Source organism: Herpailurus yagouaroundi, unplaced genomic scaffold, assembly GCF_014898765.1.
Source record: "Herpailurus yagouaroundi ecotype Mexico unplaced genomic scaffold, PumYag 142, whole genome shotgun sequence".
Classification (NCBI taxonomy): Eukaryota; Metazoa; Chordata; class Mammalia; order Carnivora; family Felidae; genus Herpailurus; species Herpailurus yagouaroundi.
In genome coordinates, this window is record NW_024412397.1 from 17,398,130 (window position 1) to 17,417,102 (window position 18,973).

General features: G+C 41.0%; 1 protein-coding gene across 2 annotated transcripts in view; it reads right to left on the reverse strand.

Annotated features, from left to right (window-relative positions):
- Nucleotides 1–18,973, reverse strand: part of MALT1 (MALT1 paracaspase) — a 65,186-nt gene that overhangs the window by 17,793 nt on the left and 28,420 nt on the right. The window contains exons 4-10 of one of the 2 annotated variants that reach the window (XM_040478683.1): nucleotides 18,281–18,440; nucleotides 15,570–15,748; nucleotides 15,044–15,140; nucleotides 14,490–14,519; nucleotides 11,258–11,284; nucleotides 9,373–9,405; nucleotides 4,248–4,451 (exon numbers count right to left, since the gene is read on the reverse strand). In XM_040478683.1, the coding sequence (XP_040334617.1) occupies nucleotides 4,248–4,451; nucleotides 9,373–9,405; nucleotides 11,258–11,284; nucleotides 14,490–14,519; nucleotides 15,044–15,140; nucleotides 15,570–15,748; nucleotides 18,281–18,440 (730 nt within the window). The remainder of the gene's footprint in view (nucleotides 1–4,247; nucleotides 4,452–9,372; nucleotides 9,406–11,257; nucleotides 11,285–14,489; nucleotides 14,520–15,043; nucleotides 15,141–15,569; nucleotides 15,749–18,280; nucleotides 18,441–18,973) is intronic. The other variant, XM_040478684.1, reaches the window with a different exon arrangement.

Below are 18,973 nucleotides of genomic sequence, written 5' to 3' on the forward strand. Positions count from 1 at the left end.
GCTTTCTGACACTTCGGTCTCTCCCTGCTGTGAAGCCGTGTGGCAGCACTCTCTGACACATAATCACACGCTGGCTTTTAGGGACACCTTACAGTTCTATGCATATTTAATTTCTTTGGTAAAAATGCTCATAAGAGACATTAATCTTATACGTTTGTATAGCTTTCTCACGGTTCTGAAAATACGTTCATATACATGAACTGATTTTAATCCACATAACAATGTTTAAATGATTTATATCCATATTTTATAGGTGAGAAAATGAAAAAGGTAAGTGATTTGCTTACAATCATACAGCTGATAGGTGTTCCAACTCCAAAAAAAGCATTTTTAATTTTTTCCTCATTATATTAAGGGACTTAGAGTTTTGAGAGTATAAATCATGTTCTTTATTTTCCGTATCTCCTTCGACACCTAGCATACTCCTTTATCTGTGCTATGGATATATTAAGGAATTCAGTAAATACTTTTGAATGCATTAATTAACAATGCAAACCAATCAGGAGAGAGCTGGATCCAGAGAACTTTCTATAAAGGGTCTGATTTTCAGTAGAAACGGTACCATTTCTACAACTGATGTTACTTCAGACAGCCAACCAGGCAGCTTGAGTATTGTCCCCGCTGTATCATTTGACACATCTGCCTCCAGTGAGACGTAACTTGGGAGAAGCAGCAAGTTCAAGGGAAGGTTTAAGCTCTGTCAACCAGGGAGACCTAAGCATGGCCCGTTACTTCAATGCCATACGTCCCACTCGGCAATCATTGAAATTAAGGCACTTACAAGAACAAAAAACCTTTCTCTGCCCCAACATGACTTATGGAAAGTGGAAGCATTTTGTATCAAAGTCTACATCCAAATAGTATGGCAGGAGATTAAACATTTTTATGTACAACAAACTAGGCCAAATCCTTGTATTTTAAGAATCCCATCTCTATTACTGCCAATTAATTTTATCAATTATCGCATTACTCAAAGGGTAGAGGTACAAAATAGGCATCTTTATAAAATGACAAAAGTATTTTTTTTTAAGTTTATTTACTTATTTAAGTAATCTCTACACTCAACATGCGGCTTGAACTCACGATCCTGCGACCAAGAGTCGCCAGCCGAGGCGCCCCAAATGACAGGAAATTTAATGTGGTTAGAAATATAATCCTGTCCATTAGACCTTTAGGGAATCCTGTTTCTTGGGAACATGATTTCCAAGGACATAGTTTATTACAGATATTTATTCTCGCTTACAGAGAAGAGAATTGCCGAGACGGAAGACGGTCCCACCGGAGTTGAGCTGCAGTGCACCTAGCACAGTGCTCTGACGAGGACAGTCACTGCCACCACCACTGTCACCGTCAGCCTACATAGCTCTTCCTGTGTGCCAGACACAGTCTGAATAAAGTGCTTTAGTTGTATAGTTATCACCTCCTATAATCCTCGTATTTCTCGTAACCAGGCGGTTATATTATCACCCACCTTTTACAGATGGAAATACTGACACACTGAGAGGTTTAATGGTTCATGTAAATCCACATGACTAATAAGTGACGGAACCAGAGTCTGGATGCTGGCCAGGCCAACCACTGTGCTATACTCCACGGTCTCTTTATAAGCTGCTGCTGGCTTTCTAGTTAACTTTACTCTCAGAAAATATAAAATGTCAGTGAGCTGGTTTTCCATGGCTTCGCTACACTATCATTTAAAAGACTCCTTTTTTTTTCTTCCAAATGAAACCTTAGGCTGAACCTTAATATATAAAAACATATGAAAGCTGGGGTTCTCTAATTGAGGCCTCGAGTGGAATGCTATCTGGTTCAAACCTCGCATCTAAAGATGCAGACAAACTGGAATGCAGGAAATTATACCGGTAATACTTTTACTGTGCCAGGCACGGGGATAATTATTTTACCTTTATTTATTCTGCAATCACTTCGCTAAGTTAGTCTATCCATTTCATAAATCTTTTTTGCTTATAAAAGTTAAATAGCTTAGTTACGGTTCCACACTAGTCAGCAGAAAAGCCGGAGCGCTGAGCACGAGCGAGCTGACTTAAGGTCCCCGCCTCACCACGCAGCTCTGAACTGAACGACTCCTCCAGGGTAAACGAGACTTGGCCATATTCTGACCAGACTCCAATATCCTTCTCCACCAAAGCACAGCTGAACCGCAGCAGGTGGAGAATGCAGGAAGGCACAGTGTGGGGGGGGATTTCAGTTACTCTCTCTCATAGCCATCTACGTGTGACAACTAGAAATCTTTACCTTCACCTGTCTTCGAGGACATGTAGTAGAGATCAGTTATTTCTGTTCTCAGAGGGTGTTTTTTAGGTTTATGTATGTTTTCAAAGTGAGTTACCTACTTTCTGTTTTGGGGCAACTTTTGCTTCTTTTACAAACCCATGGGCAACATGATACAAAAGGGCATAAGCCTGGATGCGTATGCTTTCCGCAACTGAAGTCGTTCATGCTGAAATTCTCCCACGGCTCTGCCTTGGCCTCCCCCACCCCACAGGCCGTCAACTGGAGGTGAAGGCGCAGTGCAGGAGGAAGGCCCTGTGACGCGAAGCCTCTGCCACACTTACGTCTGCATCAGATGTGCCTGATGCCTGGGGTACACACAACGCTTCAAAACAGAAAACTTTAATATTTATTTATTTATTTAGAGAGCCGAGAGCAAGCGAGCAGGGGAGGGGCAGAGAGGACAGAGGGAATTCCAAGCAGGCTCTGTGCTGTCAGTGCAGAGACTGATGTGGGGCATGAACTCACGAACCGTGAGAGCATGACCTGAGCTGAAATCGAGAGTGGGCCACTCAACCGATGGAGCCGCCCACACGCCCCGATGGTGTTTTTGTATCGGGGCAAAGCCTCAGCACAAGCTGAGCTCTTCTTGCCACAACTTTTTAATATTTCTGGTTTTCTACTTTACAGGCGCAATTAAAAGTTTTGGTTTAAGCTAGACAAAGGACTTAAAGCTAAGGTGACAATTTCAGTAAGAAATGAGAATGAGGGGTGCCTGGGTGGCTCAGTCGGTTGAGCGTCCGACTTCGGCTCAGGTCACGATCTCACGGTTCGTGAGTTTGAGCCCCGCGTTGGGCTCTGTGCTGACAGCTCGGAGCCTGGAGCCTGCTTCGGATTCTGGGTCTCCCTCTCTCTCTGCCCCTCCCCCAGTTGCACTCTGTCTCTCTCTCAAAAATAAATGAACACTAAAAACAAAATTAAAAAATCCTTTGAGCCTCATTAGCAATTCCACCAAGCTTACCTCATCATATCAGTCTCATTACAAATAAAAGGCTGAATTTAGAAATTAATCTATTTAGAAATTACTGAAGCAAAATAATTTGAAAGATATAAAAGCTTTCAAATGGATACTTTTTATTTATCACCAGCATGCCTAATAACAGGCCTGGAAATGCCACTTCCCTGGCAATCAAATGTGATCGCACTGCATCACAGTCCCACCCCCTGTGAAATACAGCCCAAGTGAGCCCGCCGGCTGGCCTGCCTTTTGTGGCTATCCTCATTTAAAAAAGTAAGTTACCAAAGAGATTACTTACTCCTGACAACATACTCTGTCTCTTTAAAAAATCTTTACCATATATGTGGTGTTCTTAACATATTTCCATGAGGGAATGAATAAAATGATTAAAAATTTACTGTTAGAATTTTTGTGGAGGTCCACCTTTAACTATGTTTGTACAGAGCTTTAGTTTACAAACTGTTTTCGTATGTTTCATTCACTAACAAATCCTTGCTAAATTCCAGTTCCCATTAAAGGATTACAAAATGCCATGAAATAGTTAGAAAAAGGAAACAAACATAAAGAAACGTACATTCGGTTACCTTTCGTACTACACACACACACACACACACACACACACACACACACACACAGAGCAATACTGTACATATATGAGTATACAATTTGCCATTTGGCCATTAAGCTTTACTGTACTTCAGCTCTTATCAATAAAAACCAAAATCACCGAAGACAGGAAAGAATTATTCTAATAAGAACAAAAATGTTTTCACAAGAGACATTAAAGTAAAGACACTGAGTTAATTAGTTATTCACATGGAGCTACAGAATGAAGATCAAATCCATCGTCTTTACAAGAACAAAACTCTTCCTTCACTTCAACAACATGTTCACTTAAACAATGGTCAAATCAGACCATTTTCTGATTTTTACCGCTTAACCTAACTTGTGCAACGAAGAGTGGCTAATTATAAAAACAGGCCTGTAAGTATCTTACCATAAACTCCTTTGTCTAAAAGGAGTAAAAATTCATCCACGGCATTTCGCATCTCATACTCAGTGAGATCCAACAGCGAAACAACTTTGAAATCCAGTTGTCTTAACAAGTTGGTCAACTCGTACACATCCACCAAAGGAGCTTTGAGCTTGGGGTGTTCCCAGTAATTCATATTTCCTATCAAAAGAGCAACCTTGTCCTTTGCTGTTAAAAAAAAGAGAGAGAGAGGGGATTTAAAGGGAGGATATAAAAATTAAGATTAAAGTAAGACCTATGGAAATGGTAGAATTATAACAAATTGTATGCTTTACGAATTAAGATCTCGTTCTAATTTAATTTCATTTTAGAGGTACTACTTTATGTGGAAAACTCCAGTGAGGAGCACAGGCTGATAGACAACAGAGAGTAGACTTATTCGTGCTCACTCGGGCCAAGGCTATTGATGTGCATAGGAAGCCACATACTTGTACTGAGTTACAACAAAAATAAAGAGTATAATATTCAACTAGCTTTTAGAGCAAATTTAAACAAGCAATGTTAGTAACTGGGTTCCCATCAAATTAGGTTCTGTTTTGCTGACAGCGGAAAAGGCTTAAAAAAAAAAAGCAAAAATAAATACCAAAAAGAGGAACAGGACAAATTCTCATCAGAGCAAGCAAGGGGAAAACCAAAGAGGAGAGAAAGGCAGGGACTTAACAAGAACTGTATCTGAATTTTCTCAGCTGATGTATTGTTTCCTTTTGGTTTCTTAAAAAGGTCATTTGGGTGACCTTAGGGATATGTGAAAACTTTTCGTATGAATATCTCAACAGTTTCTTTTCTGACCTCAGTGCAGAGAGTCTGCTCAAAGGTGTACTCTTAGACAAAGAATTTTCCTATTTTCAAGGGGCAAAATGATCCACACCGATGCCTTAAAAAGTACCACCTAGCTTTATCACGTGTGTTGCTTGTCCAAAAACGGCTGTAGAAGGCTGGTCTTCAAAACTATACGTTTGCTAGTCGCGGGCGGGGTTAGCGGTTAAAGAGTTGAGGCTGCGCCATGACATACAATGTTTTTCTGGAGGGCTCGTATGTGCAGCACAGGTCATGGCAGAAATGTGACGGAGACACCAGGGGGCAGTGACGAAGGTGTAACAAGAGCACTTGGCTGAAGAGCCACACTGCGTAGGACCTTGAGCCACCTCCCGACACAGGCCAGGACTTAGGTGACCGACCTCTGTCACTAAGTGCTACTAAGTAGTTTATTTATAAATTATGAATACGACTTCGATGAAGCTGAAACAGGCACAAATAATCACATTGCTGACGTGATGTCTGCCATACGGAATAGAATTTCAGATGTTTCAAATCATTAAATTGATCAAAACTCTTTGGTGAAATTTCTTTTCTTTCCACAGAACATTTCAATCTAATGTTAAGTGAGGTCTGGAGAAAAACTAGCACCAACTCCAAGAATGGGACTCTCTTAAAGTGAAAGAAAACCCTACTTTGTGAAAAGCCCCAATACTTTTAGGTCATGGTATCTGTATTCTGTGTTTACATTCTTAGAGATTTCTTGCAAATTGCTTATTCTCATGAATACACATATTTTAGAAAAAAAATGAAATGATAAACATTAAAAAAAAAATTTAATGCTTTTTTATTTATTTTGAGACAGAGAGAAAGCGGGGGAAGGGCAGAGAGAGAGAATCCCAAGCAGGCTCGGCACGGTCAGCATGGAGCCCGACGCGGTGCTCCGTCTCACAGACCATGAGACTGTGACCTGAGCCAAAATCAAGAGTCGGATGCTTAACCGCTTAACCGACTGAGCCATCCAGACGCCCCTTAAACATTTCTAATTCAGTAAAAAGTCACTTCAAGTCCTATACAAATGATAATCTCTTCTTTTATTCAAAAGAAAAAGGCCAATTATCAAGACTACTTCATATACGAAGACTTCAGACATAAAGTTTCTATTGAACTGCCTTTAGTTCTAAAAATCATTGAAAAAGCAGAGGACACTCAGGATAGATTCCAACAGGAGGCAGTATAAAACTTAACCTTTCTTGGATCTTTTTTTTTTTTTTTTTTTTTTTTAGATTTCTTCTTAAATAAACTAGGTATGTACCCTTACACCAAAGTACCCACTCTAGAGCAAGACTGTTACCTGACTAATCCACAGAAAGAAAATTTTCAGTGCTTTTTCCGGGAGCCCAGCAACCCTATCAGAATTCAGACCCATCGATACAGTGACAGACTCAGTGCAATCTACCTCTAAGTGAGGGGAAGTAAGAGAATGTCTGACTTACATGCTCCAGCCCAAATCATGGGTTCCCAAAGTTATTCAGGTAGTAAAGTGCTTGTAAATCACAGAGGTGATTCTGATGGAATATTATGATAATTTAATTCTAATACATGTTTTAGACTATGTTTTATTGGCAAAACACAAGTATAAGGGATGTACCAGAAAAAAATCACTGGAGTCTGGGGGAAAAAAGACCAGTTGTCAAACTGAGCTTGTGTTTGCCAATGTCAATTCCTTATTCACTGGTTTTGTTACTTAGAAAGAACACCTGGTACAGTTTTCAGAGGGCCAGGGTTCAACAACTTGAGAACTCTGTGGCTTAAAATCTATGTATCAATAGTTGACCACAGCTCTTTAAACAATTTTCCCCAATGATAAGTTTTTAATAGCCAATTCCTAAAATTTCGCAGGGCATTTTCTCGAGTTTAATGGTAATGAAGAGGATGGGTAAGTAAATCTTACCTTGCCCAATCTGCTTGTGAATGACAGGTGAACTGGGGTGTATTTGGGATGAGAAGCAGGTCAACACAGAGATGACAAAGACCCATTCCGGGAATTGGTCGTAGGAAGGAAAAGGAAAAGCCAGACTTCAGAGATATGACAGAGCAAGAAGCGGTAAAATGCAAAGCTGGGGAGAGAAGAGTGAGGAATCAAAGGCAATTTCAAAATAGCAGCTACACAAGCAATTCATGATGGTTTTCAAGTGATAAAAATAAATGGAAGAATCTTCTGAAGAAAAACATTTACTGTAAGAGCCACCCACAATTTCTTGAACACAAACCATTTATTGGAAAAAGGAAACATAAATGCCAGTTGATTAAACAATAGAATAATAAAACCACTTCAGAAAGGTATTTTAACTACGTGATCCCAGGCATCTTCCAAAGCTTAACGCAATATATTCTTTAAAAAGCGACACAATGTTATAGCATTCGTTCCACATCTAATTATTCTAATAGTGTGTTACTCATCTCATCCAAAATAAATAATATTCAGGAGCCCCTGGAAAAAAAACTTGACATAGATTAAGTGCTATTAAAAAAAAAAAAACCACACACAAAACACAAACCTTTGGCTACCAAAAATGGAGTACTAGCCCCAAATCTGACAGAATCTTTTCATCTCTATGTCCCTCAAAATAAAGTCCAAGTTCCTTAGTCCATGCCTACCTTTACAGATGTGGTAGAAGAGAACCTCCGAGCAGCCACCCCATCCTTGCCCTCAGCAAGGCTCCGACCCCTGAAACTGGGCTGCCCTGTGATTCTCTTTGAACAACATAATTTGGCGAGACGATCGCCAGTTCTGGGGCTAAGCCTTAGGGAGGGAGTCCTGACGACTCCCGCTTTTGAGACCCAGCCACAATGTAAAGAAATTTAGCAACATGGCAAGACCAAATGGGGAAGGAGGGGAGGAGGACAGAGAAAGGGGGAGACAGTGAAGCAGGCCTGAGGCTGTACAACAGGAAAACGGGGGGCACAAGCACTCTGCCAAGGGGTGGCCACTATTCAGTCATTAGCTACCGGTCAAAAGCTACCACTTTTCAAAAGAACCTAGAAATCTAGACTTTTATATAGTATCTGATTAGTGACAAATGATTCTAATGGTTAAAAAATACTCTATGGGCTCCCTGCTCCCTCCAAAGGTTACCCAGTATGTGCCGTTTTCTCTGTGGCCTTTGGCAATCTGTTGCGGGCTCCCCCTCGGTTTGAATTTCCACCTCTATGCTGATGATGCTCCTGTGTCTCTAACCCTGGCCTTCCCTTACAGCTCCAGATACATACATACAAGGGGCTGGCTGCCGCCGACTGCCGTGTGTCTTCACCTAATGTGATGCAAATGCCTCAGACGGGTTAGGTCTCAAACGGATAGTCACCTATCCCCTGAATCTTGCTTTTCATTCTGTGTCCTCTAACTCAGTGGGTTGTATCGCTGCCCACCTAGTGGTCCAAGCAGGAATCCGAGCAAGCATGGTGACGCCTGCCTACTTTTTATGCCCTACAGCAAGGTGATAAGAACAGCTTACTGATTCTATCGCCTCAAGATCTTTTGAGTCTGCTTTGTCTCCTGCGTTCTCACTGGTACTATCTTAGTTCAGATTCTCGTGATTTCTTACCTAGACTACTGACTACTGCAACGGTCTCTTAACTTTCCTCCTAACCAAAAAAAGCAAAAAGAAAAGAAAAAAACCCCCAAGAACATCACTGCCCTCCAGTTTACTTTCTATGCCTGTACAAGACTGGCCTTTAAGAGAGACAACTCTCAGCCCTCTACCAACAAGTCTCCTTCCAACGGCTCGCGAGACAAACGGGGCTCCTCAAGGTCTGGTGTCTTCCGACCTCTCCCCCGCTTTCTCTTTGTGCTCTAGGGGACTGTGTGTTGTTGGCTGTCCCCAGAATACAACACACTGGCTCACTGTCTACAACTGTGTGCTTACGAAACTCTGTTCCATCTGGCAGGTCTCTCTCTCCTTTAAAACGTAAAGCTGCTATCACAACCTCTCCGCTGCTTCTCCAACCTCCAACCCCACCAAGCGATCGTGTTAGTATTCATCACTTCTCTGTAACGCATACAAGTTTCTTGTTTACCTGTCTGTTTGCGTGTTGCCAAAACAAAGAAATCCCCCCAGAGAAGCTGGCTAGGCCCCAGAAACTGAATTCATAATCTCTTTAAGCCCCATGTGCTGTAATTTCTTTTAGCAATATCCAAAATAAAACATCTGGTCTCGACGTCGTTTAAGTATTTGGAACAGCTGCCAAATTAAAATGTCTCGACTCCCTTCATGATCACCATAAAAGCGCCGCAAAGTTGTATTTTGGCCAAGCATTTTAAAGCTCTACTCACCCAAAGGCTGATCACCCGTTTGCTCTTCATGGTCTACAAAAAGATAAAAATGCAAGAAAGATAGGATGTTATTGTCGGTGATACAAATATCTGCAGGGTTAAAGATACACGGAACCAATGAGCAGCAGAATCGGCAGCAGCAAAGGACAGAATGTGGTTCCTAACGGCTAACCAATAATTTTAAGATTTTCAGACTCTTCTTGATAAACATACCTGGATGGGCAGAGTTAGACTCGGGACAGGGGACTATTTTCGGAAATTCAGCACCACGGCTGGGGGTAGTGATCTGTAACAGGCCACGTAGAAACCAGTCTGAAGACGGCGGGTGGTGGCACCAGGCACCGGCAGAAGCGCCGAACGGTTTCTGAACGTCTGCCGGGTCCTATTCTGCGTGCTTTAAATGTAACGGATTCAAATAAACCTCAACTCGTCTCCGAGGTGTATCTTTCCACCATCACATAAATAAGGAATCCGAGCACAGAGAGATGAAGCAGCTGGCTCAAAGGAACTGAGCCAGTCAGCCTCGTTCCATAGTCCGTGCTTTCCGCCATCTGTATACCTAGAGCCAAATACCTCCCACGCCCAGGACCACGCGGGAGAAGCCACAGGGAAAGACGGAGTGGAGTCAGCGATGTGTCCACCACAACACAGGGTAACTCTGTTTGCGTTTTTAACAGCACATATAAAACGCCGGAGCCTGTTACAAGTTTTTAAACGTTCTCTTTTTCAAAGCCTCACTTTGGGGGGCATCTTTTGATTCTTGAGGAATCAGGATACAATGAAGGAGGGGGGCCAAGAAAATCTCCGAGGCTTAGCGGCGGTTTCTCATAAAAGTTTTCCCGAGGTAACTTTTCACAGTGTTCACTGAACGGCAAGAAATAAGAGGCCAATTTAGGAAAAGGCCTAATTCTGTGTGGGTCTGGAGTCTGAAGCACAGTCCCACGAGACTCCTCAGCAGGACAGCACCCCCGTAAGGGAGGCGACCCGGTCTGTCTAATTTGCATCTGCGTAGGGGGCACAGCCCCGTCACTGCTCACAATGGCAGACGCTGACTAGTCAAATATGGGCACGAAACTAAGCAGGCTAGTTATGGTGCTAAAATAATGAGAAATGACCTGCCGAGAAGTAAGAGGGATCGCTGTAAATATTCAATGATGTAGTTGCCTCCTTCAACTGTTTGTGTAAGGTTTCATTTCCAGATACTTTCACAGGCTCCATCACTGCCTTTCAGGATTTCAGGCCCATGCTGACGTCCCCTGTCTTGATGTGGTCCTCAGCATTACTATGTGTGTCACCACAACTAAGGCTTTCCCGTCAGCTTCGCTTGTTCAGACATCTGATATGGTCAGAAGTGGCCAGGGTGACGGAAACTTCTGCTGTCAGTCTCTTCCTGGTCAACGACCGGCTGTATCTCTGTACAGCACCAGCGATCCTCTCTTGCTTCAGAGAAAGACAAGCCACCCGACTAGCTCAGGTGTGTTCTATGATTGAGCAACTCTGAACTAGGTCCCAGGAGTCTGGCAAGTTCGGAAACGTTACCCCCGTCATTCTTTCAAAGACCGTTTCTTGCCTTTCAAATTAAAGATCACGCACTTCCCCCTGTAACTGCCTTTTTAGGCCACAGAGTCATGTACACACTGATAAAAATATACATTGATATTTTCTGTGGCTGCAGCATGCTTCTGTCTGTACAGTCTTGTAATCTAGAATATCTTCAATACTTTCGCTTGCATGAAATTATACTTCATAGAAGTACCAATTTCAATCCTCCGCTGTATTACTTTAGTAAAGAAAAAAGTTTAGTACTACCACTGTGGCCAAAGAATATCTACAGTACCTTTAAGTTGTTACATTCAAGTTAACATTTTACATTTATATTACTCACCAGGGCATCCGAGATTATTTAATTCATCTAAAATGAAGTAAGAGAAAATAGATTAGTTTTAAATAATCAAACTGCCCACGTGGCACAAACAGTCAGACCAATCAAAGAGGTAGGTTTCAAGCTATTCAGGCATGTTCAGTTTAGAACTTTCCAAACACCTTCCAAGAGGAGGCACGCAAGCAGTGAACACGGAGAAAGGCTGCTGGGGTCAGCGAGGACTTCAAAGTCATGAATGTGCTCCCTGAATGGCAAAAAGCTGAACAGACTCCTTCATGATGTGTTCAGAGTTTTAGCTATTCTGGCCTTTGGGACAAAAAAGAGTCAAGGGATAGGTCTGTGGCCTCAACTGTAAACTTCCTGAAACTAAGAAACAATCTCAAATGATATTTTCTTTTTTAAAAAACTCTTACTTGTCCAACAGTTTGAGGTTTACAGAACTAATGTGAAGAGAGTAAAGAGAGTTCCTGTAAACACCAGTTTCCCTATTTTAATGTCTTGTATTTAGTAAGGTGTATCTGTCACAACTAATGAACCACTAATATTCTCTCTCTCTCTCTCTCTCTCTCTCCCCCTCTCTCTCTCTTTTTTCCAGGACCCCATTCAGGACACCACATTACATTTTCTGATGCCCCTCTGGGTTCTTTGTTGTGGCAGTTCCTGAGTCTTTCCTTGATTCGATGGCCTTGACAGTTGTGAAGATTACTGGTGAGGTGCTTTGTAGCATCTCTCTCAGTTTGAATTAGTTGATGCTTTTCTCATGGTTAGACCAATGTAATGTGTTTTGGAGGTACAGTAGTTTCAGAATTATTAACCTGCACTCTCTGCCTAAAGGACAGATAAAATCATCTAAGCAAATACCCATGACATTATAGCCATCTGTTTCTCCTTTGTAAATCTTATGAAGATGCCAATTAACACGAACAATAAACTATAAATGTTACATTGTTCATAAGATGTCATGAAGGAACTTATTCTTCTCTGTGGTATAAAATCAACTAAAGAGTATCATCAATAATCACTACATCAATTGTACAGAGCTCTCTACGATGTCTCTTGCTTCTCTTACAGACGTCATTCATTTCTAGTTACTTGGGTCAGCACCTTGTTCTTCCATCCCCTCTTCACTTTACATTTGTAATACATTTAGATTCTTTGGTTACATTCTGCATTCCATCCAGGGATTCCCCCTCCTCTGGCCTCCTACTAAATGGTTTTAAAAACTTGCATGCAAGGGGCGCCTGGGTGGCGCAGTCGGTTAAGCGTCCGACTTCAGCCAGGTCACGATCTTGCGGTCCGTGAGTTCGAGCCCCGCGTCGGGCTCTGGGCCGATGGCTCGGAGCCTGGAGCCTGTTTCTGATTCTGTGTCTCCCTCTCTCTCTGCCCCTCCCCCGTTCATGCTCTCTCTCTGTCCCAAAAATAAATTAAAAAAAAAAAAAACTTGCATGCAAGTATTCACCGTTACGATGAGCATACAGAATAGTTTCACTGCCCTAAAGAAAATCCTGAGCTTTGGGGCGCCTGGGTGGCTCAGTCGATTAAGTGTCTGACTTTGGCTCAGATCATGATCTCATGTTTCATGAGTCCGAGCCCCGGGTCGGGCTCTGTGCTGACAGCTCGGAGCCTGGAGCCTGCTTTGGATTCTGCATCTCCCTCTCTCTCTGCCCCGGACTCATGCTCTGTCTCTGTCTCTCAAAAATAAATGTTGGAAAAAAAAAAAAAATCCCAAGCTTCACCTATTCAATCCCCACTTTTGTCCTGATTAAGTATCTTTAACAAAATTCATAAAATGAAGTAGGTAACATCATATTCTGCAGGCTAAAAAAACCAAAAAAGATACGAAGTGGGACACTCTTAATGGTATGTGTCAATCTGCCAATTAGAAAACATCTCAACTTTTACGCTCTTTGAGAAAGAAAAGTTGTATCTAATTTTTCCATTGGAAATTCCTGAAGTAGTTGCATAGTTGGATCTTCACCTCCAAGCGTGCTGAGAGGATTTGTGTGAAAATCAGAATTTAATAATGTTTGCCATTGTGAAAACCGCAGAGAATCATACAGGCACCCCATAGCAGCACCCCAGCAGGACGGTGATTTCCATGCATTGCCCTAAAGCCAAACAGCAGTGCTAGTGTGTATGTTAGTTCTTAGAGATATCCAACGTTAGGAAGGTGGAGAAAATCATGCAACCAGGCAAAAAAGGAGTAAGAGAAGGAGGACGAGTTTGTTAGGATTTCTTCACAGAACTTCTCTCATGTAAGGCCCCTGTGGACAACAGGACTGGGATCCCTTTATGCTAGAGAGTTCTTGGTCAAAAGTATGCTTTGGGACAAGACCAGTAATTACAGCACTTCAATGTGACACCACAGAGAAATGAAAGACAGGAAAATCCAGGAACCAAAAGATTTAACGTCATTTTTTTTTTTTTTACTTTACCCACGTGGAGCCCAAGGTTAAGTAAAAGTGTAAAGCAGGAATTGAAAAAATACTTTGCTATCTACAAATCGAATTTCGTGAAACAATGTGATATACTAAGGGAAGGAGGTAACTTAAGTATTACAATTTACTCATTAGAACTTATACGCAATGCTTCACAGAATTAAAACAACTTAAAAGCTTATGTTGAATTCTTGTCCGGTTCTCTTTATACACTATGACAAAGATGACACAGTGGATTCATCTATAGACTTGTAGCTTCAAAAATGGATCTTCATTCGTAAAATTGTTTACGTTGAAACAAATATCAGACACCGGACAAAACATGTGCTCCACAAGAAACTGCCCGTCCTGAAACTCTCGCGGGAAACTCTCGCGGAAAGCACGTTCGCATCAGAGCAGCACGCAACCATGGCCAAAAGGATGGCTGTGATCATCCAAATGGCTATCCATGATAGTACAGCCATCCGTCTCTTTAACAGACTCTCTAGGTAAAAATTAACATTAAGAATTAACTGCAAGTGTTTCCTATTCAGAAGATGTGCAGTAATGCTACGGTATGCGATAGAAGGTCAACTGGAAATTAGTCACGTGGAAATTAGTTACGTGTGTCCATTTGACAGTGTCGCTGGCAATTTATGAACCTTAACACTGAGATACAGTATCGTTCAGCGAAATCTCTTTCTTATAGCTAGTATTTTTTCCATCGCTGCACTCAGCAGGCTAGACAGAGCACTCCACCGCTCCCCAGAGGAACCAGCATGCAGGGTATTCGGGTTCAAACCAAAGGATTACGCTACCTTCAGTGCACTCCACTGCATCTGTTCTTCCTTGTTCCAGAGAAAACAAATGTGAATACAGTGTAATTCATGCTCTCAGGAAGGGCAGCCATCAGGTAAACAGAGAAATAAATATCATACAAATATGTTGGCAAACCAACATGTGCATCGACATCTCCTACTGTGGACGACCTCACTATAAATGCAGTAAGCCTGAACAGAACAACTCCCAAATTACGAACTTCATAATGTGGATTGTTGGTTGGTAATCAATCATTCTTTCCTTTCTAGGTCTGTAGCGCTCCGTTTTAAAAAGACGTGCTATTGAAACTCTCTTCCCACTTAAATCAAGATTTTGATAACTAAAGTTTTTAAAGAATCCTTTTTCCCCACAAACGTTTATGATTGTGAAGTATGTATTCTCTCGCATTTCTATATAAACAACGTAACTCCTGAGACTTAACACACCATTAAACAGAATGAGGTAAAAAGTAGAATTTCCGGGGCTTAAATGTTTCATTTTAAATAATTTGTATTGTACTCCATTGGTGAGAACACTGAGTAAGACTGCTTACCTATGATGATTTCTACCTTCTTGCTATCTTGACTGTCTCGATCGTTATATACGTGACACCAGTAGGTCCCTTGGTGTTCCAGATCCACATAAGGCACCTATTATCAATATTAGAGCACACACACATTTCCTTCTCAATTTTAATCTAAATTGGCTTGGAGAAAAAGTTATTTTGAAGTCAGGAAAAAACCTGTAACATCTCAGAGGACTTTAGATATTCTTACATCATTTCCATTTATTAGGTTAAATATTAGCAGGCAAATATTAGTGACTCTAATAATGGTGAGTTAGGCCCAATACTATCTGACATTTTAGTGTAAGCCCTTAGATGTGGGCTAGTGTTATGTTCCAGTACTTTTAAAAATATAAGAATCAGTTAATATTGAACAACAAGGGACTTGAAAAGAAAACAAGGAAAACGTGAAAACTCCCCAAAGGATATGAATTTTAATGTCTGTCTTAATTTTTAATTACACTATTTATTTTCTATATCAACACACAAAATACGCAAATAACCAACTTCCTACCATATATAGCTTTTTTGTCTCATGTATTAATGGTGACTCATTTTTGAACCACTGGTAGTGAGGAATAGGGCTTCCAACAGCAACACACTGTAAAAGCAATGTGCTCCCAGGCATCAGCTTTTGGGACCTTGGTTCAACGCAGATTTGCAACTTGGATTCAGAGATGCCATCCAAACTCCCTGAAATTAAAAGAAAAATATCACCGAACATAAATAAAATCTCTAGGTTAACGATACTTTTTTCCCTTTAACTGAAAAAAAAAAAAAAAGTGTTTTCAAGTTAATCTTTTTGTAATCCTTACTAGCCTCTCCCCAAACTCTGTTTCATAAAACTGTGGCACTTCTAGAAATACTAAGAGATGTTCTGTGGATAAAAGGATGCTGTAGAGGGGCGCCGGGGTGGCTCAGCGGGTTAAGCGCCCAACTCTTGGTTTCGGCTCAGGTCATGACCTCACAGTTTGTGAGTTTGAGCCCCACATCGGGCTCTGTACTGACACTGCGAAGCCTGCTTGGGATTCTCTCTCTGTTCCTCTCTCTCTGCCCCTCCCCTGTTCTCTCTCAGTCTCCCTCTCAAAAATGAATAAAAACCTTTTAAAAAACTAGAAAAAACAGGATGCTGTAGACAAGTTAAGTTTGGAAAATTCTGGGTTAAATACAGTTACACAGATTTTTTATTGCAGGACTTCTCAGAGCTTTAATCATTAGTATGCTTTGTGTATTCAAGAAGGGAAAATCGTTCAAGCGGTTTTCACATGTGTTTGGCCACAGAATCTTTTTGGTGGGGGCAAATGACTTATTAACACCTTGAGTGATATTCATATTTCAAACAGAAAGTGCTACATTCTATTGTTTAGCTTATTAGAAGGAGGGGTTTTGTTCTCAGCATGGAATAAATATGGATCGACTATCACTAGCATTTCTTCCTGAGGTAGACACTAGAGAGCGTTATTTATTGAACGCTCATGTTGCTCTAAGGTCCTCGAGGAAGGAGGTCTTACCAGTGTTAACACAGCCCCAAGTCTCTGTCCTGAAAGTTGGTGTCTCACACACGGCAGGTGATCAGTCTTTGCTGAACGAATAGGATTTCATGCACTTAACTTTATTTTTTTTCATTTTTCTAAAACAGTTCAATTCAGGGGCGCCTGGGTGGCGCAGTTGGTTGGGCGTCCGACTTCAGCCAGGTCACGATCTCGTGCTCCGTGAGTTCGAGCCCCGCGTCAGGCTCTGGGCTGATGGCTCGGAGCCTGGAGCCTGTTTCCGATTCTGTGTCTCCCTCTCTCTCTGCCCCTCCCCCGTTCATGCTCTGTCTCTCTCTGTCCCAAAAATAATAAACGTTAAAAAAAAAAAATTTTAAAACAGTTCAATTCAAAAAAGGTGAAGACTCTGACAAAATCAGGGGGAGGGGCGGAACCCAAAAAAGCCCACCGTGGGAGTCTACTGGCTGGGTCACAAACACCGCCATCGAGAAAGATATTTAGGTTTAATACAAATTTGATACAAAGAAAATGGGAAAAAATACCTCTATATGCTAAAAGCAATTAGGCTTCACAAATAAGGCCAGCAAGGCTATTTTATTTTTTTGACACCTTAATTCACCAGTGTTCTTTCTCTTATTTTCTTTTATACTCTCTTTTTAGTTCTTCTCTAATATGGGGAACTGGCTGGAAACTCTACAGTTCACATCCTCTTATCAACAAAGAGAAAGTAAACAGGACTAAAATGTACAAAAGAATGTACTGGGATGATATCATATAATTAACTTTCTCATATACACACATCACCTTTTACTCTGTTCAATGCTTTTTGTTCTACACAACACACACAGTGTAACAGACAGCATGGCCAGCGTCTGGCTTTCCATCACACTGCCTTTGTCTCATGCTTACGTAAGAATGTAAAATCCCACCATGTAAATCATACATACATGCTTCATGCTAGACTCAAATGTCCTCTGCATGCAGAGGATTTCACTTATAAACATATTAAAGTTCATTACATGCACAGAAATAGTCAAGAAAGACAAAAATAGTTTTCTTCATCATGACTATTTTTAGAGATTGTTTATTCAGGTATAGGAAAAGCTACATTGACACAGAAGAATGGAAGACAGACTGGTAACAAAGTCTGTTTCCCACCTATTCTTTTTGTCTGGCAAAATGACAAAGAATATGGTTCTTGACTGTGAGTGTGAATAAGAAAAATAACATCTGAGGGCGACTCTTTAGAACAGACTGAGTTTTTAAATCAATACCAGTTACTGGACTAAGTAGATAGATGACAAGGACTAGAAAAACAGTCTGATTGAAACACTTTACTGCAGTGAACGATACGCACCCTTTCATGTCAACATCGACTCTAGAGGTTTTATTCCACAACACAGTATGTTCAGAGTAATACGAGTGTTTGGGAGAAAAATATACAGTGGAGAAAGAAAGAGAAGAAGTTCCCAGAGGTCAGCACCAGGGCCAGTCTGAGGCTCCAAGTCATCTTAAGGCATCTACATATACGTATATATATATATGCGTATACATATCAACCTTCACCGAGAAGGAATCAAAGCACAGGAGATAAAAATCTTAGCAACTGGTGATCTTCTATTGGTGAGAAGTACACATGTGAGCTTCCGGTACTATTTTTGATGCTATGAAATTAAACATCTGAAATAAAGTAAGGCGATTCCCATTCCAGTATTCAATTTAATTTATCACTTACCCTGGAGGTTTCCTGTTACTTCTGTGACATCACAAACATCCAGCTGTGACCACTGGCTGAATTCAAAGGTGAAATTGTTATTAACTCGACAGACGTAAAAGCCTGCATCTTTTACGTGCACGGTGTTAAAAATTAGTTCTGATGCATTTCCGTTTGGAATCTGTGAAAGAATCAGTAAGAGAATGTAAATGAATGACTCATCAAAACATGCCTTATAAAGTGTGCTGTGTAAAAAATGTGTTGATTTCCTCGGAGCTTTGAAAAGCGTATCTTTTCTCAAGTCCTGAAATATTTCTTACTTAAAAAAAAAAAAAACAACCAAGCAACATTTTGAGTAATTTAAGATTAAAGTCTTAGAAATCCACACTCTTTTACAAATGCATTAACCAGAGAGTTAAGCTCTCTCCCATAGTTCTTCCCCAAACAGAAAATCGTCTATTTTGTCATTTAAAACTGTTCAAATCATCAGTATTCAAAGAAATCTACAATGGCAAATGCATAAGTAACACAGAAAGTTAGGCCTGGCTATTAATTTCAGTTATGGCCAAATTAGCTGCGAATACACATAAGCAAGTTTTTTGTTTGTTTTTTTTACCTTGAGACCCTATTTTTTCATCTGCAAAATTCCGTAAGAGGACAAACTCCTTAACTACTACACTTCTTTCAGGGTCTGGGCGGAGAAGGGCTATGGAA